Below are 27,128 nucleotides of genomic sequence, written 5' to 3' on the forward strand. Positions count from 1 at the left end.
CGTTTTTGGGACAATAACTTCTATATGGATAGAAATATTAATTATTATCCTATAGTGTGCTCATAAGCAATACCGATATGATGACAAAGTCAACGAAATGCTTAAGGGATCAACTTAGAAATTAATGGACAATACCAGGCATTTCTAGTGCGAGATATTTTTTACCACAAATTTGGCAGCGCATTCCACTGTATGTCACTAAGCTACCAAAAGTATAAAAAGGGTGAGGCAGAAATTTAACAAAATGAAAGGAAATACAAAAGTGTAAAGCTCTGTATTCTAAAGCAGTATAATTTTTTTACCACAAATTTAGCTGCCCATTCCACTGTACCTCATCTAAGCCGCCAAGAGGGGTGAACGGAGAACTTAACAAAATGAAAGGAAATAAAAATACAAAAGTGTAGGATTCAAAAGCCGTATTTTTTAACCACAAATTTGGCCGTCTATTCCACTGTATGTGTATGTGTGTATTGGTGTGTGCGCGCTTGCTTGCGATAGAATTGTTTTACGCTGTTACCTGAAAAGTTGTGAGTTTGTAAAACGCTACTTGCCGGTTCTTAAAGCGCATTGCGCTCAGCGGCCTGTCAGTTCCAGCCGTGGCTTTCACGGTAACACAACTCAAAACGCGATTCGAAGGCAAACGAACAGAAATAACAATAAAAAAAATTAAAACAAATATAATTACAAATTGAAACCAAATAACAATTACCACCGCTGCACACAATTAATTATTGCTATTATTTTTCCTATGTTTTTTTGTTTTGGTTTTCGAATGTGGCACTAAACTGCGCACTAAAAAGTACATAAAACAAACCCTCGAACGTTATTGAACTTGCGCGGGCTGCCTTCAAACAATTCGAATAATCTCGATAGCTCATTTGGCATTTTGGAGCGCGTCGGCAGTGGCATTCAGAATCGCACAATGGAGCTGAAAAATGTGGATCAGGACGGACCTCCGGCCACGGTCAATGGCGACACAGTAAGTGGGACTCCGAATCGTTTTATTTCCTTAACCCGAAGTGCTTGAGCTGAAAATAAAACGAAGCTTAATATTTTTATTTGCAAATTATGGGCAGGCCGGACAAGATATTTCGCCAGTCGCTCCCACAGCAGATCAGGTTTTTGGTTTGGTTTTAACAATTAGATGCTCTCGCTAAGCCACTTGTAATTTTTTAATTTAAAGTTCTTTGTTTTCTACAAGTGAGTCAAAGGTGTCGGACGAGTACCTTGTCTCATAAAAAATATGGCCGGTTCCAAAAGTAAACCGATCTTTTAAAATAACATATCGGTATTAAGCGTATAAACACAAAGGGCAAACGAATAAATGCATTTGCTGATCAATTTTGTATGACCAGTTGGGTCAGTTGGGGGCCCCGAAGACTGCAAACGGTCAGTAATAGGTTTACTAAATGACTTTTCTATGACTTGGTTTCTTGACAATTTATGTCACACATAAAAGGAAGCATCGTCTAGTCTTTGAGTAGATAATTCATGCTTTAAAACACTTGCTAAAAGTTCGACTGTATAAACTTTTCCAATTAGCAGACTATCACAGCAAGAGTCCCCAAAATTTGCTGATAATATAGCATAGATATCTATAAACTTTAAATGGGCTTCATATTTTCTATATGAACCATAAACTGTTAAATTTTTGTTAAAAATAAGTTCATAGTTCATTTTTTCCAAAGTCTTAAGAATAGATTTTATAAAAATCCAAGGAGAGTGAGAATAAAGGTGTTGGGACTGCCGCTGCTTGTCTATTTTTCTTTTTTGAGGGTCCTGTTGGTGCACAGCTTCGGTGCGCGTGTCCTTGGACATCCGGTAATCTAAAGTTTGTGATAAGCTCTGACGTTATTTCCCATGTACTAAGGCGCATAGTTAGATACCAATTTATGACCTTACTCCGTACTGGGCCAATGCGTACGATATGAATGGCCATGGTTTTCTTTTTTCTATTCATTGCCAAAAGCAATGCGATTTTATTGGTTTATAGTACTTGTATTATGACTATATAGTGAGTTTGTTGGATTGTTCTGTTCGGACCTGAGGCCGACAATTGAAGTGTGCCATTTAGTTAGTGCCGTCTGCACAAACGAGCTCTATACTCGTAGTTGGCCCCAACAAATACTCTGTAGTATATCTTATATGGTTTATGGTATGCTATGGTATAGCGACATAACGTATTTCCAGAAAACCCAGATAAATCGCAAAAATAAAAACACTTATCTTTCTGAAATGTTGCTTGGGAAATAATCAAACGACGTCGCATGCGCAAACAATTGATGCACTTATAAAACACAATTACGAACCACATACTATAAAAGATGACTTTTCGTCAGTCACATTTTCGTAGCTATAGTGTGTGTAGGTGTAGGTGTAGGTGTGAAATGCGAATCAGAGTGTTGCCTTAAGAACCGCTACTCGTAAGTCGAATCATCCGTATTTGTTCAATGAGCGCGCTTGGAAGGTGCAAAGTTGAAATATGCAAATGAGTCGCGAGAGAGAGTTTCCGAGGCATTTCCATTACAAACATCAGTTTGTCATTGAAAAACCAACTATGTATCTGCAATTTCCATTTGACCTAAAAGAAACTTTGTTGTACCGATCCAGAACTCATACTTCATGGAGGAGTGATTTTTAGACCAATCGGTTCTGGGATAAAACGTTTAACTATCACGAGCCACTATAGAAACCTCATAAAAACCAAATTTATTTAATTTAACGAATAAATTGTTCGTGCCAAGATCGGTATCAAATAATTGGGCTATATTGCGCTTGTAATAAACTTGTTCTGCGTATAGATAAGTCAAGTTCCCATACCAACTTTCTTGTGCCTAGCCAAGTATTATGGTTCAAAGGCTCTCGCCCGGCCGATCATATATGAATGTACCTTTAACCGGGGGTCTGCCACACCTTCTTCTTCTCCCTGTTACCCACATTTGGTCGGAGGACTTCCCCGTATACCTGTTCACCCTTCGGGTACAGGGTATAGAAGGCATACAATGTATACTTTATGGTGCCCAACACGCAATTATAATGGCGGTAATTAGCTAAGTAAATACATTTGTACTGACATTGTTCCACGAATAGCAACAATCATAAATTACAAAATCTGCACAATATCGAGATCTCTGGCAAGACCATAAAAATGTCTTATCATTCGAAGCTAGGCGATACTTGTTGGTGATAAAACAAAAAGAAAAACGAAAAAAAAGTTCAACAGCCTTTTCAAACGTTTGCAAATAGAAATCATAAAACAAAAAAATGTCTATACAATTTTGGGGCACATGTCAATTATGGCTGATTCTCACATGAGCAGATTAAATGGTGATTACTTTATTGATAATGTTAATTAAAAATGTATAACTACTCGTTAACGATCAATAAAACTTTATTCTTGTGATATTTATTGATCACCCAGGCTTGTTATCTGCCAATGTCGATTGCTGAGCTACTACACAGGTATCGTTATCGTTATCGTAGCTTAACGTCAAGTATCACTTGAAAGGGAAAGAGTGAAATGCTGATCTGTGATTTAAGCGCCCTTGAATGAATGTTTAATGAATCAATGATTGATAACAGGAGCAATATTATTAAAGAGTAGAGTTAAACAATTAAATGTTATAAGGTACTGATGTCTTCTCCTGTTGATTATTCAGAACATTTGAGTCCGAAAGCCATTTCATTTCCGCATAATAAGCTATAATAATATTATAGGAATTATTTTAATATGAATATCTATTAACTAAGTCGCTTCTTTTACATTAAATGATGGCTCCCTAATCGCTAAGAACAAATATATCTCTCAACAAATTTGATTGGGTTATAAGTACCAATGAAAGGGCATTCAAACATCGACAAACTTGAGCTTAGGCAAGATTCAGATTCTGAATGGTCTGCAGCAGTCGTGCAGCTGTGGAATTTTATAACTAACTCAATTATAGGGCATGCACGAACTAGATATAAGGCGACATTGTTGCCCGCCCACGGAATGCATGAGGCATAAAATTTAAGCAAACTGTAGGTATTTAAAAAGCCGCAGTAAAATAGCACTCACCAGCATGTCATTGGTCATGTTTGAACAGCCTTTCCGAGCATACTCTCTATGATAAAAATTCTGTCAGCTGCTGCGCTGTTCAAATAGTGGGCCTTAAATAGATTTACCTAAGCAATGATATGGAGTATAGTAGTTAGAAAACATAGACACTAACACAAGCCATACTTGCATGTTGAGTCATCAGACCAGTACGAACGAAGTATATACTTGTATGAGCCTATGAAGTTGGATGTCACTGTAACTATAATTCTGGGTTAATCCATATGGATTGTGGCTGATTCAGGCATATTTACATTTTCAATAAAATTTTGTGCGAATATTTTAAAATATTTTATAACTTGACGTGCTTAGTTGTTTGAAGAAAGCTCACCTTAAATATTGTGCCTCTAGTTCTTGCAGTTTTGCAGATCATTGCGTTCATACAAACAGACGTTTACGTCTACCCGATTAGGTCGACATCTTTGGTGCCGAAAACAAGCCCTCCTTGACGGACATCGACCATTCTAAGTAGTTCGTAAATAGATCGAAGGAAACACTCTGCATGTGAGCTACATTCCTAATATTAGTTGAGTCATCAGATAAAACTATGAGGATAGGAACTCGATAATGGATGTCACTGTTAACATGATTCTTATATGGATTGTGATTGAACTTTTAGAGTATATTTGTTTTTAGGAAAACTAACGAAAGTTTATTGCTGCTTTTTAAAGTAAATATGTCAAATATGTACAGGTCCGAAACTAGGTTTACTAAGTAGCTTGAAATAACCCCACAGATCAGCAGGTTGAGAAATCATTAGGTTCATACAAGCAAACGTCTGTGCGTTCGACCTGTGTTTCCGTTGAGCTGGAGAGTCACAACGGAAGTGCAGCATCGGCGTGTTTATCATAATCACGTTGCTAACAGCGCTGACTATATAAGCTAATATATACTACGGCCTTAGCTAAGTTTACTTCAAGTCCAAATGTAAGAAATCAGTTTGAGTTTTGAGTTGGAGTTTGAATGAAGAACCAAACCTAAAAACTCGGAGCTCATCGACTTTCTGAAACATTTAAGTTTACAGGCAGCTCTTTCAGTTTATTTGTATAAAAGCCAATTCCAAAATGTTGTATAATTACCTATAAAAATTTGTATTTAGTTGGGAATTTTCCCGCCCTTCCCCATACGGGGCAAACGCTATGACGAACCCAATGTACTTGCCACTAGTTTTCTTTCATAATAACTTGAAAAGGCAATCTGGTTTTACCAAGTGACTTGTTGAGAGTAAATGGTTTTCAATAATGCTCGTATAAGTGCTTACTCGTATGTACACATATCTAATATTAAAATTAACTGCATGTCATTAACAGCGGCCGATCATAGAGAATTTCATTCTACTGCAATCCAGTAACATTTAGAATCCCCCTATTGTGTCCGCACTATCTTATCTGTTCTCATGGTCCTTATTTAGGATACCTTTGCGACCCAACATCCTCAATATTCAATTTGGTTCGCATATGGCTTTGTTCGTCAGACATCTTGCATAATACTTGCAAACATAAATGTCAAGCGAAATCGAACTTAAAGGCTGTGTCATACTTCTTATCGATACTTTTCGCAAGTCTCTTATCGCGTGCGAGACATTTTAAAACAATTAGTCTCGCAAACATTTCGCAAGAGCTATATGAGTCGCCGATAATAAAACTACCACTCGATATGATCCGTAAATTGCAACGAACATAGTTTTTATACCCCGCACCCAAAGAGTAAAAGTGTATATTCATTGTAACACCCAGAAGAAAATGTCCGTCTGTCTGTATGATCGCAAGGATCTCAGAAAATATAGGAGCTAGAATAACAAAACTTGGTATTCAGATTCTCCTAAGCCCGAGACAAGTTAGTGTTTTTTCTGAGTCGATTTTCGAAAAATCAAATTTGGTAATTACAAGCAGCCCGCTCGACTCTAGCATTCCTTTCTTGTCAGCTTTGAAGACTCGGCCCTTCTTTTAAATCAAATAAAGCATACCCTGATTTGAAGTGACGTCATTAGGCATTGGAAACTGTAGGTAAGTGAAGGAAAGAAAGAAACAAAATAGAGTCCTTAAGCACACTACAGATCTGCATTTCAAATCAATCGAGTTGCCGTTGAAGTATACTTACGTGAGGAGAATAATTTTCAGTGTGTTCAGAAACTCGTACGGAACACATTGTCGAATTTTCGTCTCGAATTTTTCTCTCTCTCGAAAAAGCTAAAAATACTACGCAAAAAAAAAAGAGCAACAAAGCAATGGCAACCAATTTTGGAATGAATGCCGAGATGTGGCATCGCTTGGCCATCATCAACCAGTATACGGTTAAGATCTTCAACTTGGGCTTCGTGCCGCTGGTGCTACTGATGGGTTTCCTGAAGGGGGCTGAGCCGGAGATGCCGCCACTAGGCCTGGGCAGCCTGCTCTGGATGTGAACGCTGAGGACTGGACTGAAGCTGTTACCACTACAGGATGCAGCCTCCTCCGCTTCAAAAAGCTGCAGAAATTTCTCAAGTTGTTCAACTTTTCAAATCATGTTCCTATTGAAATTAAAGTTCTGGTCTACACAACACATGACAGCACATTACGAGTATTACGAGTTTTCCATTTGCCTAGGTCAGCTACATTTCCGAGATAAATTCACGATGATGAATGATGATTTATATCTTTATGGGAGCATACACGAGCAGGGCCGATTGTCACGCGCATAAAATCCATTATCTTATCGAAGACGAAATGCCAGAAAGGAGAAACGTTTGTCGTACGCATTTCGGAATTGGAGCCAATGGGTTATAAAATTAATTTGCAGATCGCTGATTGGGACATGCACCTACCTGTAGTAATCGTACATATGTACTTTTGATAAAGAACATTTACGTTCTAATATTTTGTATTTTTGAATAAGATGATAGCCAATTGTTGATAGCTACATACTACAAGTATATATTATTGTATAGTGTAGTTAGTGCCCGTCACGTTCACTTAACTCGTCACTGACGCAATAATTATGCGAGTTCAAAGGGAACAATGAATTGGCGGAATTGACGGAATCGTTGGAGATGTCTGCTTTGGCGAAGCCCCGAAAGACGCTTGCGAGTTATAGCTTCACGCCGATTGAATATTAATCGCGTGCGGCGCAGAGAAATCCCCATACAAGGGAAATCACCTTAATTGCCAATTGACGACTCTGCATTATAAATGCCTACTTGTATTGCGAAATAAGATAAAAATAACTTACAACTTTCCTGTACATACATTTATAAGTAGTAGGCCTTGAACCACATACATGCATACACACGTATATAAATGTTTTATCATTTTTGTGACACCCTTCCGCGAAAAGTTTGAGGGCTTACTGGTTTTCCGCTGGAAGTTTACGAAGAAGGCTAAATCACTTACATAAATTTCACGTTCTTTCGAGACCGACCGTGTCAGATCAGTATGCTTCGAAGTGCCCGAAACTGTCTTAAGACTTAGAACATCGTTCTGAAAATACTTCTAAAGGCAACATACTGGCCAGTGAGACAGACTTCGGAACATTCCATTGCATCATACATCGAAGAGCACATCTCTTTATATAGTTAGAGTTCAACTGATCTGTGGAGTGCTTGGACTCCTCAGGCTATCTTAGAAATCTGGATGGTTAGAGATTACATAGATTAATCATTATATTTCAAATAGTTGTATAATGACATATGGGAAACCAAACAGAACACTACAAGTTCTACTAGCACTATTACTACTATAAGTGCTATAACTACTACTAGAAATACAATAACTAGCCTTAATAAAAATTTATATATTTTTCAAATCTTATCATTTATTTAATATCTGTCCTAGGTTGGACAAATATTTAAAATTTACAACTTTTTTAGTTAAAGAAGACTTCTACTTCGTGCCTCGGCAAACAATTTCGATGCAACATACGATATATTGCAACAGCAATGGACTCGTAATAACGCGGCGATAAGATTTGTGCCAACTACAATGATTTTAGGAATACAAAGTTTCAAATTATGTCTCAATCTTATATCTGAAATTAGTAGAATAATCATGATTCATAGCTTGCTAATAAACTTTGCACCACCGGGTCAGTGAAAGGTGGATAATCTTTTAGCCTTTAATTATATGTTATCCTTTATTATTTAAGTAATTTAATTTTAATTTATTATTTTAATCTAATCATTGTTCTTTTTTTAATGCTATTTCTTCATATCCCGAAATTCATATCTTAAATTAGTAGAATAATCATGACTCATGGCTTGCTAAAAAACTATGCACCACCGGGTCAGTGAAAGGTGGAGATCCTTTTAATTATATTTTATCTTTTATTATTTAAGTAATTCAATTTTAATTTATTATTTTAATCTAATCATACTTCTTGTTCTTTTTTTGTATTGCTATTTCTTCAACTCCATTTCTTTTTTGTCTCTGACTACTATCTGCTGTGAATCGGGGCATAGCTGGCCGTTTGACAAATTAAATTCCTCCAACGATTTGGATTCGTTATTAGACATTTTTGTCATTTCTATAGGCTTTTTTATTCTTTAGTGCCTTTATAGTAAGAGTTCACTATTGTATTGACTTCTTTTTACATAAAAGAAAGATTTGTTTGTCGATGAAATAAAGTATTGAAATAAAAATGAAAAATAAAATGATCTCAATAAGCAGAAGAGTTATGTAAACAACTATTTCGTAAAGTGATATGTAAGAGTAAAAATAAAGACTACCCAAATAATAATGGCACTCTGCTCGTCTTGCCCCCATCCTAGGCTACACCCAGATACCTACAAGTATATACTTACTATATATATAGCTCGCTTCCTCGAACCATCAACGAATAATGGCGTTTTAAGCCAAACTAAAGGGTATACAGAAAACTGGCAAGCTCGTTATTGGCCTACAATTGGGCCATACTTGCAATATATTCATGCGAAGCACCTTTGAAATGTTTGCTGAACAAATAAGTAAACGCTGCGAATTGCGAGATTGTTTTCGAAAACCCGTCATTTAGGCAGACATCTTAAATATTTGTCTTTTATGTGGGTTCACCGCTCTGAGGAATTTATGAATCAACGCCGCGGCACACAGCCAGATAAATGAAATAAAATACAAGTAATAAATCAGTTATCAAGCATTGCGTGCGCCCGCCCATTGCTTAACAATTAATGACACCAGATTATACTATATTGTCTGTACATTGTCATTGCTCGTACTTCTAGAGTTCGTATACAAATAAATGAGGTTTATATTTATTGCTTTATAGATCGCTGAAAAAGATGAAAAACATGAAAAGAGTGTAAATGCTGAGAAGGCTGAAAACGCTGAGAAGGTGGAGAACGTGGAGGCCCAGGAAGCTGAAAATGAGCGCAGTAATTGGTCGAATGGTCTGGAGTTTCTCATGTCATGCATTGCCGTATCTGTGGGATTGGGAAACATTTGGAGATTTCCATTCACGGCCTACGAAAATGGCGGCGGCGCTTTCCTAATACCCTACATCATAGTGCTCTTTGTGATTGGTAAATACTTGCTTACTTGAGCGGTAAGCAGACACTATAGCTTGTTATTCCCCCGTACAGGCAAGCCCATGTATTATCTGGAAATGGTTATTGGACAATTCACGAGCAAAGGCATGGTTAAGATCTGGTCCATATGCCCATCCTTCTTGGGTAGCGTATATTTATTTGTCTATGCAGCTATATATCTAATGGGGCTCGATTGCAGGCGTCGGATATGGTCAGGCATTCGCCACTATATGCATCGTCACGTACTATTCGTCCTTGCTGGCGCTAACCTTGTACTACTTCTTCGTGTCCTTCCAATCGGAACTGCCCTGGTCCTATTGCAGAGATATATGGTCGAATTGTGTGGACTCACGACCCCAGGAAGTGGCCGCCAATCTGTTGACGCTACGCAATGCTACGCAGCAGCAGAGCAGCTCGGAGTTATATTTTCTGTAAGTGGAGAGACTGTTCCGAATTCCATTTCCTAACCAAGAGGAATCATTAGGGATCCTTAATACATTGTTCGGCTTGTTTTCCAGCGAGATTGTTATTAAGGAGAAACTGGATATATCCGACGGCATTGGCGCACCCGACTGGAAGCTAACCCTCGCTATTTTCATCTCTTGGGTGGTCATCTTTCTGGTGATAATGCGCGGCGTGAAGAGCTCGGGCAAGGCATCGTACTTCTTGGCCCTCTTCCCATACGTCATCCTCTTCACTCTGCTGGGCCGTGCTGTTACCTTGGAGGGTGCCAGCGATGGCATTATTTTCTTCCTGAAACCACAATGGGGCGAGCTGCTCAGCCCCAAGGTAAGTTATTTTCTTCATTAGGCAGCCAGAGTCCCCAAATCAATCATCGATGCATTCGATGCGTTCTCATTCAGGTTTGGAAGGAGGCTGTGGTGCAGTGTTTCTTCTCGTTGGCTGTCGGCACCGGACCCATCATCATGTTCTCCTCCTACAATCAGTTCAATCACAAGATTTACAGGTGTGTACGATTGCTCAATCAATCAATCAATCAATCAATCAATCAAAATCAATCGTATCTTTCAGAGATGCCATGATTGTGACAACGTTGGACACGCTGACAAGTCTATTGGGTGGTGTGACGATTTTCGCGATTCTCGGCAATTTGGCGTATAATCTGAAAATAGATAACATTCAGGATGTGGTGCGTAGTGGCACTGGATTGGCATTCATATCGTATCCCGATGCTATAGCCAAGTTCGAGGCGGTGCCGCAGCTCTTTGCTGTGCTCTTCTTCTTCATGCTGTTCGTGCTGGGAATCGGTTCGATTGTGGCGCTTCAGAGTGCCTTGGTGACCATAGTTTGTGATCAGTTCAAGAACTGGAAGTTCTGGAAGGTAGCCCTGGCCTCGACCATCATGGGCTTTCTCTGCAGCTTGGTCTATGTGACACCAGTAAGTACCATATGGGATCTCTTTCTCTCTCTCTCTCTTTATGCCCATCTTCAATTTTTGTTTCCCATTAGGGGGGACAATGGATTTTGAATCTGGTTGACTATTATGGCGGCACTTATGTGGTATTCCTATTGGCCATTTTCGAAGTTGTTGGCATTTGCTGGATATATGGTAAATACTTACCCATAGAGCTAGCAAGCCGCTACTTACCCTCTGCTATCTATCCATAGGCGTAGACAATATTTGCGACGACATTCGATTCATGAGCAACAGATCGGTTTCCCTATACTGGCGTATCTGTTGGGGCTTCCTCACCCCCGTGCTCATGATTGTGATCTTCATTTACTCAATGGCCACCACTGAACCCCTCAAGTACAGCGACTTGTTCTATCCCCCGGCAGGAGACGGTATGTAGTTGTCTGATTAAAGCCAATTATGGGAATTGCACGTTTCGTTTCCCCCCTCTAGTTGCGGGCTGGCTGCTCTTTGCCATTGGAGCTGCACAATTTCCACTCTGGGGCATCTGGTATATGAGCCACCATAAGCAGGGAGGTTGGTGGACGGTAAGTTCTAACCGCTCTATAGATGCACAGCTATTTATTGAATACTTTTGACTTTTTGCCAGACCTTTACGGAATCGCTGAAGCCGTCCGAGAAGTGGGGGCCGGCTAAGGCCGAGACCAAGCGGGAGTGGCTGATATTCAAGGCGGATATGGCGGCCAAGCGGGCCTCCGCTGCGAGCTCAAGCAAGATGGGTGCCTTTTGGCAGAAACTAACTATATCGTGTAGAAACTAGAGACTCTGCTGTTGTGACTAAGACTCTGTATGTTTTAAATACTTACTATACCGCACTCCTAGTTGTAAGTGTTCTAAGTTCTAAGAAGCACAACACACACACAATAGCCCCGCTCTACTCTACTTCAGAGAGACTGTAATACCCATATACGAGTATATACTTCTAGTATACTTGTAGTATTTACCATCAGTCTGCTCGTAATTAAGATCGGGCCAAATATTTATACAGAGCCGGCCCAGATGTGCTGGAACCATCAGTGTGTGTCTATTGTCGGAGCTGTGCTTTGAAGTGAGCGCCGGGAATTTTTCAGGGTCGAGCCAGCTCCCTCCCTATAAGTCAACTTATATACGAATGTGTGTGTGTGTGTGTTTTTTTTTTTTTTTTATCTATCTGTCAATCAAATAGAGTTAATTTATAGAATACTACGCAACACAGTTGTTTTTCTTCAGAGGTTTGGGGAGGCGGACTTCGGAGGAAATCAAAAGAAGAAGGTTTATTGTTGGCTTTTTAATTTTGGTTTCTTTGTCTTGCTTTACTGGAACTAATTGTATATATGTTTGTTTGCTTGTTTTTGTTTTTAAAAGTAATTTAACGAATTCTATTAAATGTCGTTTATTTAATGAACTTGTTGCATTTATTTGCATTTGCATTCGAATTTCGTTCAATGATGATCAAGATGTTTGTTTCTTTCTTTGTATCTTTGTTTGAGTTGAGAATACAACATTTAAATTTTGTTTTTGTTTAATTTGGTTTGGTTTGGTTTTTCATCATCTTTATTATTGTTAAAATTTCAATTGTTTTCTTGTTGTTGTTGTTTGTTTGTTTTCTCATTAATTAATAATTTACAATTTTGCTTTCATTTCGCCAATGAAATGAAATGGTTCTCTGCTCATCATCGTCATCATCATCATCATCATTACAGTACATTATAACAGTACACAATTGATTTTATTTTAAATTTTAATTTGTTTTTTTTTTTGTTTTTGTTGTTGTTTTTTTTAAATGGTAAATTTGCTATAAATAGTGGGAATTCTTATGAGGTAAATGCTTAATGAGCAAAAAAAAACAAAAAAAAAATATTCAACAAAAATCAGATCAGTTATACTACCATATGTATACAAAATAACAAATCGTAAATCTAGTAAACATTCTTAAAATTCATATCTCAAATATTTTGTTTGTTAATTGGTTGTTCTTCATGTTGTTGTTGTAATTGTTTTTTTTTTGTTTTGTTTTTTGTGTACATTTGAAATAATCGCAAATGGATTTTATCTTTTTGACATTTTAACATTGTTTTTTTTTATGCGTTTAATTACTACATTTAAAATTTAGTTGTAATTGTCATGTGTGTGTGTGTGTGTGTGTGTTTGTGTGTATGTATGTGTGTGTGTTTGTGTTGCAGTGACTGTGTGTGTGTGTGTGTGTGTGGTTTTCTTTTAATAGTAAAATACTAATTTAGCAAATGTAGGCACCCTAAATATTAAAGCTTTTTGCAAAACACGGTTCCTCGTTAAGATAACAATATTAATTTAAATATACAATAAATTCAAAATAATCTATTTGTTTAGCCACTGAATTGTTGTAAATTACATCGTTTTAGCTTTCATTTCTTATAGAAATTTCCTTTCCTTTACCTTTCTCATTAGTTTAGTTTTCCATTTAGGTTTTGGTTTTGTTTTTTTTTTTTGTTCTTTGTTTTAAATTTTTTCTTCGTTTAGTTTATGCAATGCACTCTAGTTTAATTGTTGTTGCTTTTTGTTTTTTGGTTTTTTTTTTTTCGTTTTACTTTAATAAAAAATTGTTTCGCTTGTTTTCCTCTTCTCTCTATTTATTGTTTAGTTTAACGTAATATTTTGTTGTTCTTCTTAATAAATTGGTCTTTGCTTCGGCTTTCTTTTTTGGTTTTTTGTCTCTTTTTTGTTTGTTGTTTATTTTTCATTTGGTTTACTCGTAACTACAGAATACATTTCTATAATACATATCAAGTCAAATATGATCTTTTTAGAGTTTATATGTATGTGTGTATATATATTTCTGGACTGCCTGCACATACATACTAAGTATATGTATGCCAATCCTTTTTTGTTTTTTTGTATTCGTTTTTGTTTTTTTGTTTTTTTGTTTTAGACCTTACTTCTGCTTCATGCGATTTTGTAGGTAGAGTTAGGGTCGGTCGGTTCTCTTGGCCCTATAATGCTTATGTAAGTATTTTTATATAGTAGTATGTGTAAATATACCAAAATTTGTTTTAGTTGTTGTTGGCTGTTTTTTTTTGCTGTGTTGTTGTTGTTCTTGTTGTTGCTGTTGTAGTAGTTGTTGTTGTTTTCATAGATGATTTCAAATCCATTGTAGCCTATTTCGAATGTCGGAATTACGAGTATAAATCAAGCTGTGCAACACTTTGTGATTTTCGAAGTACCCCATGTGCTTTACGATTCGCTGAAGAAAAAAATATACATACATATAATACAATACATATACGTACACGTACAATACAATAATGCAGTACACCCGCACACCCACACCCTCACACACACACACACACACACACACGCATGCACACCTATTACGAACCTAGTAAGACTGAGTGCACAGTGGGCCGTGAACGCAAGAAAACAAAACATAATCCTAAAAAAAAAAACCAAAACTATAAAATTCCATTTTGATTTCAACTTGCACTCGAACTGTAAATGAAGGAAGTAACAAACGCGCTTCTCCCTGGACACTGTGTGGTGGGCCCAGAAAAAAAAATATATTAAAAAAAGAAATTAAATTGTGCAGCTTTCCAAAAACGAACATAGAAGTAGTACGAGTATGTTTAAAAATCCGCGGCATTTGTGTTGTTTGATGTTTTTTTTTTTTTTTTTTTGTTTGTTGTTTTCAGCTTCAGTTTAAGGAATTCTTTTTAGGGTTTTGTATAATAAAGACCTGTCATTAAATTTCGGTCCCTCATATCAAAGATTACGAGTATCAAGGTATTGTGTGTAGGAAACCAGTTCAAACGGGAATTTCTTTTATATCCTTATAGTTCTTTTTGTTGTTGTTGTTGTTGTTGTCGTCGTTTAGAGTTGAAACCCAAATATGCATTTAAATATACATAAGATTAAAGCTGGGTGTAGGTATTCCACATGTGTCGTCTTGATTTCGTTTTCGTGTATCGTGTCCTCAGTGTACGTTTTTGTTTTTTGTTTCGTTTTTTTTTTTTTTCATTATTGTGATAAAGCTATTTTGACAGCAGTCTTGAACGTTCATTTTAATTTCAATTTCAATTTAAATATTCAATATTATAAACGTGTATACATATTCTTAAGGTTCGCATTTTTGTTATGCTCTGTTCTAGTAGTTCTAGGTTGGTTGGTTGGTATTCGCTACGGTTCCGAATCAGCGATGCATTAAACTGTGGACTTACTGCAATGGAGAATTCGTAGTTTAGAATTTCAATTCAATGTGGCATCGGGAAGTTATTCCGTGTATAGTATTTATATGGTTATAAGGGGGGAGAGCTTAGCAAAGTAAGTACGAGTATTGGGACATGATTAGATCAAATAGCTTATTCGTACACGTATTTATGATCGAATTCATCGAAGTCTGGCATAAACTTTAGTATCGGATGATCCATATTCATATATAGATTCAATAACCGATTGTGGAACATCTGCGCATGACGACTTGGGAGCCAACAGAATGAATTTATTTCCTCGAACCGTTACGGAACTTATGGGGTCCAAGCGATATTTCAAATGAATAGATATTAGAGACAGAGACAGAGACAGAGTTACTGATAGAGATAAAGAGGGGTGCCAAAAAAGCCATATACGAGCATGTATGTACATGTTGTATGTATTTTGATTGCTTCTTTCACAAAGCTACTAGATGTTGTTGGTAAATGGATTTGTATCTGCATTTAATTGTATTTTTGATCCTTTCCGAACCTGATTTTGATGTTCAGCTTGAGAGCTTCTGTTGTAGAGTTTATACATATACAGTACATATATATATATACATATATATGTATATAGTATATTGTTTGATTCATTAAAATGCACTTAAAATGTTTTTCGTTTATGCCTAAGTTGTTGTTGTCATTATTTTGGTTTTGTGTTGTTTTTTCTTCTTCTTTTTTTCTTTTTTTGGTTTAAAAGAACTGCAATGCTCTCTGTTAATACTTAAGGAGTATAACGTGTATGCATGTATGTACTCGTATGGTTGTATGTATGTATGTATGTATGTATGTATGTATGTATGTATGTATGTATGTATGTATATACACATATCTATATCCTTTTAGAAAAGGTATGTATGTAGCTCGGCCACTCAGCTATATATGTAACTTCTATATTTTGTTGCTTTCTTTGCTTCGCCATTCGATCGCTCTTTATTTGTTTACTATTTAATTTCTATCTTGGTTACAACTAATTTGTATATTAACGTGAAGTTATTTTTAAATGTTACAAAATCTCAATTAAAATTGTTCATTTTTGTTGCGGTAAGTACTAGAACTTATTTATATTTTTTTTGTTAAATGTTTTTTTTACCAATATGTCATACCTCTCTCAAAAGCTAGTCAGGTTTTTAATTGAATAATAATTCTTGTAGTTCTCGTTTGTTATAAAACTTGCTGTTCAACTTTGGTTTGGTAGTTAAAGCCAGATCTAGTAGTACAGTTTTCAATAAACAACAGTTTAGTTGGTTTTACTGCCTTCTATATATTTATATATATATAGATATATATATATATATGTATACATATATAATAAGAATATTGTTTTGTTTTTCTCTTTTCATTTTATGATGATACCGTGTGCATCAAAATACAACCCAACACTCATACCACACTCATGCACACATTTATTCGCACTAATGGGAAAGAATGAGATGAGACAATACTGATATCAAAAGTTTGGCTACAGCTGCCCAGTTATCGATCGACAGTCCCCAACTCAGCTCTGCGTCTATTCATACTTGTATTTCGATCTTGTCGTGCACCCCCCCAGCTGGCGGATTTAAACAAAACGCATTCTTCAAATCATAATTTTCAACATATAGTACAACACGCAGATGTTTTAGTATTCCATCAATAGGTAGGTAGGTATATCTATATAATGTGGTTAATGAGCTACTCTTCTTCTTCACACGATATTTACACAAACACACGCACACAGGCACACACACACACAAAAGCAGACACAGACTCTCAGACTAGGTTGTAATTCGTGACTAGATAGTGTTTGGTACGAGTTCGTATCGTAGAGACCATGTTCTTGTATGAGATGAAAATTATCAATACCCTAGGCTTAGAAAAAAATAAACCTTTGTATATGTATATATGTATATATATATATAGATATATATGCATATGTATATATAGTATGTATGTATATATACACATATATATGCTAACATTTGACTTTTTTCTCATTTCGAAGAGGCTTATTTACAAAAGGCCGATTTCGAAATTAGATTTGTAGAATTACTAATATTACTATTACTTGTATTATTACTATTACTAGTACTATTACTACTATTATTGCATACACGTTCTCGTTTTCTAGTAAACTTATTTTCAGTGATCTTTGAGGCAATCGATGTAGCAATCATCGTCGTCGTCGGGGCATTCGTTTCGGTCGCCGGTGGTGTCGCCGCAGTCGTATTGGAATTCGAGTTCAAGCTGGTATTGATATTATTCGTATTTATGTTGGTGTTGGTGTTGGTCTTTGTTTTCAATTTGGAATTGGATCTGTTGGCATTATCGGTATTGGTATTGGTACTGGTGCTGGTATAGTTAAGGGCCGGTGTGGAGATCGATGCCGGCATTGAGGACGACATCATTGGCATGATCGGGTGTTGGTCGGGTGTGCTGTTTGTGTTTGTGTTCGTTTGGATCTCAGGATCCTCGGGTATGGCTGTCTCGATAATACGATGCGGATGCGGATGCGAATGCGGTTGATGGTGATGTTGCTCCCATTGTGGGGATGGGGACACAACCAGCGATGTTGCCGTCGACGGCGAATGAAAGCGTTGCCTCAGTGCGGTCTCGGCCATCATTGTTGATGGGGATTTCGATGGCGATGGCGACGGCGACGGCGATTTGGTTTTAGACGTAGCTGGCATTATTGTAAGCATCTCGATGTTAATCACGGAGTTGAAGCGCTCTTTTTCTGATATTCAGCTGCCGTATTTGTTGGAAGATGCGTAGCTATTAACTGCAGATCCATTTGATGGCATGTGAGTATCAGGCACTAAATGTGGTGTTCTACTAGATATAGGTGGCAAAATAGGGCTTGTTGGCCAATGGTAAGTAGCAGCGGCGTTATTGGATGAGGGAACACTTCTATGCAAAAAGCAGTATGTTAATCGTCATTAATCATATCAAAGATAACGCTATATACGAGTATATAGTACGTGTATGAATGCTCAATTAATGGCAATGAAGTGAAAGTTGTAGCCATGAGCGAACCACCACCCCTCCCCAACTCATCCTCAAATATGGCCGCCAAAATAATAATTACTTGTATGAATAATAGATTACGCATAACGTACGCATCAGGCAATGTCTGTAAGTACTTAGTTCTCATATTGATGTATATAGTATTATGAAGTGACTGTACAAAAAGAAATGCTGGACATGGATATAGTGTTGCGAATTCCGAACTTAATTTATTTTAGCATTCAGCCCGTAGAGTTTTTAGTGTTTTTCAGTCGGCTCGGGTGATAAATGTTTGATGCATTCTATATTTTATTTAACGACATTAATATTTGTGCTAAAGCTATGAGAATCATAATAAAGTAACATTTTTCTCATTAATATATTAAAACAGTTATGGGTAACAAAATACCTGCCTAACTTTTTCTACAACAAATATGAACACAACTAAGATACTTTATAGAGAAGAATCGCAGAATCGTGAATATTCAGGGTATTATACTAGTAAGTGCGTTCATTAAAATACTGGACCATACCATAAAGAGGAAAATTTCCAGATTTATTACTAGGAGAGTTGGTTCGACACACTATTATTCTGACGAACTGAAAACGCTTATATTTTATGAACTAACGAAAAACTAAGTTCTTTTTTAAAGTTTTTTAAGCTTTCTGTGGTTTGAAGCATGCTTATATTGAAAACTAACAATTTCTTTGATCGAAACTAAAATATATAAACAAAGTTTATTTCTTTTTATTTTTTTTAAATTTTTTTTAAAATATGCTCACACCTATTATTCTGTTCAGTGTACATCTCCCGTTTGTCCCATTAAGGAATATTGCTCATGCCTTTGGTCTACCCAGTATTAAAATAAATAAATGGATACGATTGGGTCGAGGCCTTCCATGGGATCCCGATCGACGATCGCCACCTTATTGTTTGAATTTTTACATTTACATTTTATTTACAAGCTACTGACGGGAGAAATTACTTCAAAGGCAACCTTAGGCACCGTATAAACTTCGTAAATCCTCTGCATCTGGAGCGCACTTTACTCTTCTTGTTATGTGCTCTAATTATAAGGAACTCTACCATATAATCTCATCTAATTAATCTCTTAGTACTTGAAACAAGACTGCTGTACTAATCACTCGCCCTGAGTCGGGGCACAGTGGCCTATTTCGGCTACTGAAATACGCCTTTAAGATTAGTAATTCTGTTTTAGGTCTTTTTTTTTTTTTTTTTTTTTTTTTTTGAAAAAAATGGCAGTAAAATTTGCTGTAGATTTTCAAATAAATAGAAAAATAAAAAATATTTTTAATCCCTTACTGCACGAGGCCTTTATAATCAGACGAAATCGGAGAGGTTTATAATGTTTGAAGATTTTTCTTTGTTTGAAATAATGGCAGTATGATTTGCTATTGATTTTCAAATAAATATAAAATATTTTCAATTTATAATCAGACTAAATCGTAGAGCTTTATAATGTTTTTAAGATTTGTCTTTGTTGTAAATAATGGCAGTATGATTTGCTGCAATTTGGTTTGATTTTCAAATAATTAAAAAAATAAATATTACTTTCAATTTATAATCAGGCTAAAGCGGAGAGCTTGAATAAGTTTCAAGATCTTTGTTTGTTTTAAATAATGGCCCATTGATTTTCAAATAAATCAAAAAATTAATAAGTAAATAATACTTCCCGCTAATTCCTATACGATTGTAAATCAGACTAAATCGGAGAGAGGCTGGCCGCGAATAGTGTTTGGTTGAAATGTTGGCTTTTTTCGATAAGAACTATTGATTTGTATGTGGCTGGGAGGTCAACAAATATTTATCACCCGACTCCCGTATAGCCGTTTTGCTGGATGTATAGTGTATGTATGTATATATGGAGAATAATTAATAGTTGATGAGGACCAAAAACCCATGTATCGAAGCTGAAATGGTACTCAAGCGTATGACCGATGAACGACATGATGCTGGCGAAAGTGCATACATACAAGTAGTATATGTATAGATGTATATGTATGTATATGTATATAGTGCATATATGTTTGGGAGAAGGGGACTTACCTAGAATGGGGGAACAGCATGGGCGCTGCGTTGAACATGGACTGGGGCGTTGGCTGCTGGATGGGAGCAGCAGCTGTGTCTGGATGCAGAAAATTCCGTCGTTGTTCAATGCGCTCCTGATGTTGGGTCAGACATCGAGATAATAAGTCTGGAAGGCTTTCCATGTGTTCCTGCACAAATAGCACAAAAATGTGTAAGTTTCAGATTAGGAACTACAAGTAGATCGGATCTAGATATGTATGTATATACTTACTTGTATGCTCTGCATTTTGTCCTCTAGATTTGTTAGGCGCTCCTCAATGGCATCTTGACGGCTAGACATATCCGATATTATTTCATATACTGTGTTTTGTGTCTGCGAATGGAGAATGGATGTGATTTTTCATTTCTCTATAAGTGGGGGGGGGGGGGGGTTGGGTTGGGGATGGAGGACTTTAGCTACCTTGGCCATATCAGTTATTGTGTTTGCGTTATCCATAAGTTTGCGTTGATCCATTTTAACTTTTCGCAACCTGGTGCAGTGGAAGAATTGTCAATGTTATATAGAAATTATTGATGATGTGGCACAAATTAAATATTATTTATTTCTCTTGCTTTGATTGGATCGACACATTAGTAAGCATGCCAAGGAATCAATTCATTACGAGTACTTTGGGCAAGTTAGAGAGAAGAGTGTGGAGAGAGTAGTAAGAACTTGGACCTCTGAACTACTACCCCTTGCCTAGGGCCTAGGGCCTAGGGGATGCGAGTTTAGTAATACTTTAGCAATACTGGAAGCGGACCATGAGACAGTTAGACATATGTACATATGTATGCAGATGTTCCGGGCTTCCGTTCGGATACATAATGGTGGTAAGAAGGTTCTCTCTGAGTGGAAAAAGAATCAGTTATGTTATGGTATGGAAATGAAACAATTGTGTCTGCAGAGTGTGTGTTTAAGTGTGTGTTTAAGCATCGGTGGTCCGAGGTATTATTCTTTAGTATGCGCTAAAATTGCAGAAAATCGTATCTAAAAAATATCACCAACATACATAATCGCCACTCAATCACGATCGAATCGGAGCAATGCTTTCGGCGGCGACACACGGAACATGTACTATAAGAGAGCGCAATGCCAATGGGGTGAGGGGTACAGATAGTGTGGCACAGATGGGGTATATAGTACATACAAGTATGTAGATAGATGATGTGGTGTTTGTGTTGTGGAGGTAGGTGTGTTAATACTTATGCCTATATACTATCCTAGTGTTGGAGGTGAAGCTGAGTTTGAAGTGTAGTATCCGTAGTTGTTGGCTAATTATGTAGATTGTGGCATTTTTTAGATACGAAATTCTAAAATTTTAACGCCGCATGCTAATTAAGTGGCTATTTTCGGTTTTTGCATAACGTAAAAACAGGGCTTTACAACCTATTTACAGGCTAGTAAAACGAGTTCAATCATTAAAAATTTGTCTTTCTTTCTTGTTTTTTTTTTTTTTTTTTTTTTTTTGTTATCATTCGATTTGCAGTAATTATCGTTTATTTGTCATTTTATATGTATATAGTATATAGTATTCGCTCTTCGGTTGTTAGTATTGAACATACAACTATATACATTTCATATTATACACAATCTCTTCTTGCATGTCTGTAGTAAAGATATATAGTAAATGAGTCCAGAAGCTTGAGATAGAAGCTTATTGTTATTGTTGCTGTTTGAATGGAATAATACAAATAGGAGTGTACTTATATGAGACTGGCACTCGCACCACAATATTGAGGTTAGTTTGGTGTGGTTTTTTTTTTTTTTTTTTTTTTTTTTTTTTTTTTTTATTGGATACTAAGTAGTTACGAGAAACATTACTAATTACTGGTTACTGGGACATTACACAGAATTATGGACGTTGACACACAACAAATTATGCATATGAGAAACAACTATTGTACATATATATTGATGGCATACATGTGTAGAAGCAAGATTATTTGTGCAGCACCCATTATTGATTTATCTGTCTCTGTCTGTCTCTCCCTTTCTCTTTCTCCCTCAATGTTTGAGGGTCTGAACATCTTGTGCTCGGAAACGAATCGAGCTAAAAGCATCGGACTTGGTGTGGACATTCCTCGATATATATTGTCATTATGTTATTATTTTTAGTGCGCAGAGCAATACTCTATAGCTTTGTTTGTTCAGAAAGATAGTAAGCTGTAGGTTCCCCAGACAAAAGGAACTGGATATGCTGCAATGAAGTGCATTCAACTATGATGCTGTTTGGCATTGAGTTGCAAGTTTCAGATCCAATTGGAACTGTATTTTGGTTTTATTTTTGATTGATTTGCTGTTAAATGATTTCTATTAATTTATATTTTATTTGTCGGATTATATTGAATCGATTTTCAATTGGGCACGTTACTTTGTTGATTGGTCTGACAGTTAGTTGATGATAGATCTCTAAAAATACTCACGCATATATAGCTAGAAGGAACTTTCTTTGGTGGGTTCTTACACGGCCGGGATTAACCCGTTTTACTAGTCTTGTATGTTTGTAAATGAGCCAAGTTTCACGAAGAACATTCGCCGCAGCATTTTTCAGCTAAATTATTTGTAAGAAGAAATGAATACAAAGTTATTAGAATGCATTTGTGGCATGTGGATGAGTCTGTGTGTATATATATATATATGTGTGTGTGTGTGTGTGCGTGTGATTGTGTATATATGTATATGTACATATAAAATAAGATGCCTGCTGTTGTTTAACTTGTTGTGCCTTCAATAAAAGGCGCATATAGTCTGTCTCCCTTAAGCTTTTTAAACTCACTTGACAAACAAACAAAAGTTGTAGGGGAAAGTCAATTCTTTTTTTTTTTTTTTTGTTAAGCAAATACTTTTAAAATAATACTTAAATATATTTAAAATATAATTTACTCTGCAAGCTAGTCTGAGAGTTGAAAAAGAAGAAATAAATGTGAAATAAATGTGTGGGTGTATGGATGTGATGTGTGTGCGAGTGTGTGTGTGTTTATCGGGGTTTGGAGACGTTCTATACCCTTTTGGTTAACTGCGTGTCCATCATAAAGTTGTGCACATGTTTCTCAGCCCGCGTCAGCTCCAGTTTGCGCGAAACGACAGCCACAAGTAGCGCCGTGCAGCCGGCTCCCTGTAAACGATGCAAGAGAGTTGTGTTAACCAATCAGTGTAGAATGGGATCGGCATCGTCTGTCCCAGCTGCTGCCACAGCCGCCATAGCCATCGATTGCTCGCCCCCAACACCCATGTATGTATGTATATATATATATATATATATATATATATATATATATATATATATATATATATACATACATATATAATATACATAAGTATGTTATATATAGAGCCTCGGGTGGGAGCAACAGCCCAAGCGGCCGAAGCAGCAGCTCGGCAACTTATTCGATCGTTGAATAATGCCAGTTAAGTATTGTTGTTGGAATATATGCTTAGAAATGACAGTTCGTTGTTTTTGTTGTTGTTGTTATTGTCCAGAACAGGTTGTTGCCCTTAATACGAGTATATATATATGCATATATATATATCCAAGTATATATTGTGCATTGGTAGCATTAACATTAACACATTAACATTAACACATTATCAATGTTATTTATCATTTTTTCAATCTGTTTGCCTCTTTTTTTGATGTATTAATCGATGGGACTGACACTATATAGACTATATAAGTATATATGCATGATTGATTTAATGAGTAGCAGTAGCATTAGAGATTAGAATGATTTAGTAGTATGTATATATGTATTTTGATATTTTAATAGAGTAAGTAATGTAAATATGTTTATCAATTTTTTTTAGATTATTAATATTCATATATTAGAGTACTAGAGTTGGGGGAATTTATGCGTTTTGCGATGTACATGTCTATGTATTACAACAGTAAGAGGTGTCTGGCAGATACATACACACATACATAACGATTAAATAAAAAAAACGAATGTTCGAAATCATAAACACAATTCAGATCTGACGTTGATTTTGTATGACAGTCCCAATTATATAGAACGGCGCTACGAGTTACAAATTATAAAGATATTTGTTTTTAAAATATATTTCAAGAGAATCGGCTCTAAGGATATTAGATTTAGCCATTAGAAATAGAGAAAGCGCAGGCATAGAGAAGAATCAGAGAGAGTTAAACAAAAAAAAACAAAGTGGAGGCAGAGCAAGAGAAATTAGAAGTGAGAGAAAACGGAAAAGTCTACACAATTGCAGAAAAGTTCAATATTTTCCATTTTTATTTATGTCTTCTCATCTATTTTGGTATCTTTTGAACTATAGAGAAACTATGCTATGTGACCTCTAAAGATTTGGTGACCCCTTCAATGCCATAACGTTTCTCCCTTACTGCGATGCTTTTACTGGAAGAGTGTGAGCTTTGTGATATGGCATTCGTCTTTATTTATTTATTTATTTATTTTTTCGTTAATAAGTGAAACCTCAATCGCTTTGAAACGTTAGCTCAGAGTTTTCCATTTCTTTGCAGTGTAATTTAATTTTACAACATTCTATTTACAAATATCCCACAAACTGTTTCTGCATTGTTGAAGATAATAAGCCCAAACCAAAAACTCTGCATTTCTTTCTGAGATGGATTGAAAATTAATATTCATAGACAATACAAGTATTGTCCAAAACTTTTGAGATTATTTGTAGATAGTAACTACAACTCATTAAAACTATAGTCTGGCAAAATATTCAATTTAAATATTCTATTTCCGAACTCAAAACTCTGCTTTCGCTACAATTTGGCAAAAGACTCTATAATAATATTCCATTCCCGAATCAAAAACACAGCTTTTGATGGTTCTTTTAAAAGCTTATAGTTATGAAAGATTTTTGAAATTGGGTTTTTTGCGGCCTGACTCGCAGCATTATTTGGAAAGTACGGTTGAAGAGAAGCCATTTGATGAAGTAAAGCAAAAAAAAAGTAGTGAAATATGTTTTTGTCAATTTGCCTTTTTCGCATTATTCTTTAGGATTATTAAATTGCGAGTTTCGCATACGAGTAGTTAGGGAGGACATACGAGTTTAAAGTTACGAGTATGTTAATATTTACACATGAATTTGTAATATTCGTTGCGGTTTTGGTTGATTCTTATGAGTTGGTAAAAGCTGTAGATTGTAGAGATTCGTAGAGAATGGTTAGGTACGAGTAAATCGATTTGGATGTGTGTGCAATTCAAATACATAACATATATTTGGTTTGTTTAATTTATTTTTGGTTTTTTTTTGGATTTGGATTTGGTTTTGTTTTTTTTTTCATCTTTGTTATAGACTGTAAAGACTCACCATTATTCCTGTACTGACAGCGATACCACGTCCACAGTACGTATTCGGAACAATATCACCGAAACCAACACTCAAAAATGTAATCGCTATCAGCCACATTGCATTCAAAAGATTCGCATGTTCTTCGTCATGAAATCTGTTGTTTATTCATTTATGATTAGTGTTCAATATATTGTCATATTGTTTAGAGTTTGGTTATTTTTCAAGGCGGTTTTGTTGTAGTTGTTGTCGATATAGTTGATAATATAGCGATTATTCAGGGGGGAAATAATACACACGAATCGAAGAGCGTTTTCGTTTTTATTTTTCATTATTATTATAAATTTTTGTTTTTTTTTTTTGTTTTTTTTTTTTTTGTTTTAGTTAAATGAAAGGGAAAGAGAGATAGAGAAAAATATCGTATGATTCGCTTAATGTACGAAAGAAAGTAACGAACATAAAAGAAATCGTATAAGTATTGAAAAGAAACGAAAACAGAAACAATTAATTGAAAATGTAAATAATCAGTAAATTGAACTTAAAACGCACACACACACACACACACACATACATATAAAAATATGTGGGTGTGTGTGTGTGTGAAATGCAAAAAGATAAAAAATATTGAACTATATAGAACTGAACAGAATAGAATAGAACTGAACTGAACTGAACAGAAGGGAGTCAATTGCAACAAATATAAGCAGCAGCCCATATGTAGTATGTATATATATATATATGTATATATATAAGTATATATAGGAACAATGGAAAGTAATAATAACAAATAACTCATTATATATAGATACAGATTGATAGATATGTATGTGTGTATATGAGATACATCTGATAAAATATACAAAAAAATTAGTCAACATATGACGGGCATGGCACAAAATCAGGTTATACATACAGAGGTGTGTATATACTATATTGTATATAACGGTAAACAAAATCAAACAAACAAACAAACGAGGTGAGAACACAACAACACTGTGGCATTGAGATTTAAAAACATTGTTGGTAAGAGAGGACGCACAACAACGGAACGGAGCGAAATCATTTGATAAAATCAGAAACAAGTTTAGCTTCTTCTTTTTGCTATTTCTCCTGCTCCAGCTCCTGCTGTTGTTGTTGTTGTTGTTGCTGTTGGTGCAAACACCCACGCACACACACACACACACGCACCCAAAACATGCTATTGTTAATTTGTTAGAGATATTTGGCATTTTCGCCAACTGCCATCAGAGCTGTCAGCAAGGATTTGTAGCTGCTGCTCTGATTCTGATTCCGATTCTAAAGAGGATTCTCTCACACACACACGCACACACTGGCACATACACTGGCACACACACAATTGTTATCGGAAAACAAAAGTTGTTGGCAGCTTAAAACGTTTGCCAAAAAAAAAAAAAAAAGAAGAAACACCCATACCCCCCGATACTTAGAGACGAGAATAGTAATAAATACATACATACATATACGTATACATACATGATGACGCGCTGGTGTGGGTGTGTAAGTGATGTGTGTGTGTGTGTATATACCT

General features: G+C 36.0%; 2 protein-coding genes across 10 annotated transcripts in view; one reads left to right on the plus strand and one right to left on the minus strand.

Annotated features, from left to right (window-relative positions):
* Nucleotides 1-675: 675 nt before the first annotated feature.
* Nucleotides 676-12,147, plus strand: LOC115629650 (sodium-dependent nutrient amino acid transporter 1). Its single transcript, XM_030526160.1, has 11 exons — nucleotides 676-979; nucleotides 9,332-9,584; nucleotides 9,645-9,734; nucleotides 9,790-10,021; nucleotides 10,109-10,379; nucleotides 10,454-10,557; nucleotides 10,623-10,989; nucleotides 11,061-11,160; nucleotides 11,220-11,396; nucleotides 11,458-11,552; nucleotides 11,615-12,147. Exons 1-11 carry the CDS (start codon nucleotides 923-925, stop codon nucleotides 11,783-11,785), a joined length of 1,917 nt encoding a protein of 638 aa, XP_030382020.1. The 5' UTR covers nucleotides 676-922; the 3' UTR covers nucleotides 11,786-12,147.
* Nucleotides 12,148-17,801: 5,654 nt separating this feature from the next.
* Nucleotides 17,802-27,128, minus strand: part of LOC115629642 (small conductance calcium-activated potassium channel protein) — a 113,543-nt gene continuing 104,216 nt past the window's right edge. For 2 of the 9 annotated variants that reach the window (XM_030526148.1, XM_030526149.1), the window contains exons 8-14: nucleotides 25,601-25,736; nucleotides 23,307-23,417; nucleotides 22,726-22,853; nucleotides 20,723-20,792; nucleotides 20,534-20,635; nucleotides 20,281-20,450; nucleotides 17,813-18,116 (exon numbers count right to left, since the gene is read on the minus strand). In XM_030526148.1, the coding sequence (XP_030382008.1) occupies nucleotides 17,951-18,116; nucleotides 20,281-20,450; nucleotides 20,534-20,635; nucleotides 20,723-20,792; nucleotides 22,726-22,853; nucleotides 23,307-23,417; nucleotides 25,601-25,736 (883 nt within the window). In that variant the 3' untranslated portion in view covers nucleotides 17,813-17,950. Of the gene's footprint in view, nucleotides 18,117-20,280; nucleotides 20,451-20,533; nucleotides 20,636-20,722; nucleotides 20,793-22,725; nucleotides 22,854-23,306; nucleotides 23,418-25,600; nucleotides 25,737-27,128 lie in introns of all 9 variants that reach the window. The other 7 variants (XM_030526145.1, XM_030526150.1, XM_030526144.1 and 4 more) reach the window with 6 other exon arrangements.

This window comes from Scaptodrosophila lebanonensis, unplaced genomic scaffold (genome assembly GCF_003285725.1).
Source record: "Scaptodrosophila lebanonensis strain 11010-0011.00,11010-0021.00 unplaced genomic scaffold, SlebRS2 tig00000161-arrow-arrow-pilon, whole genome shotgun sequence".
Taxonomy (NCBI): domain Eukaryota; kingdom Metazoa; phylum Arthropoda; class Insecta; order Diptera; family Drosophilidae; genus Scaptodrosophila; species Scaptodrosophila lebanonensis.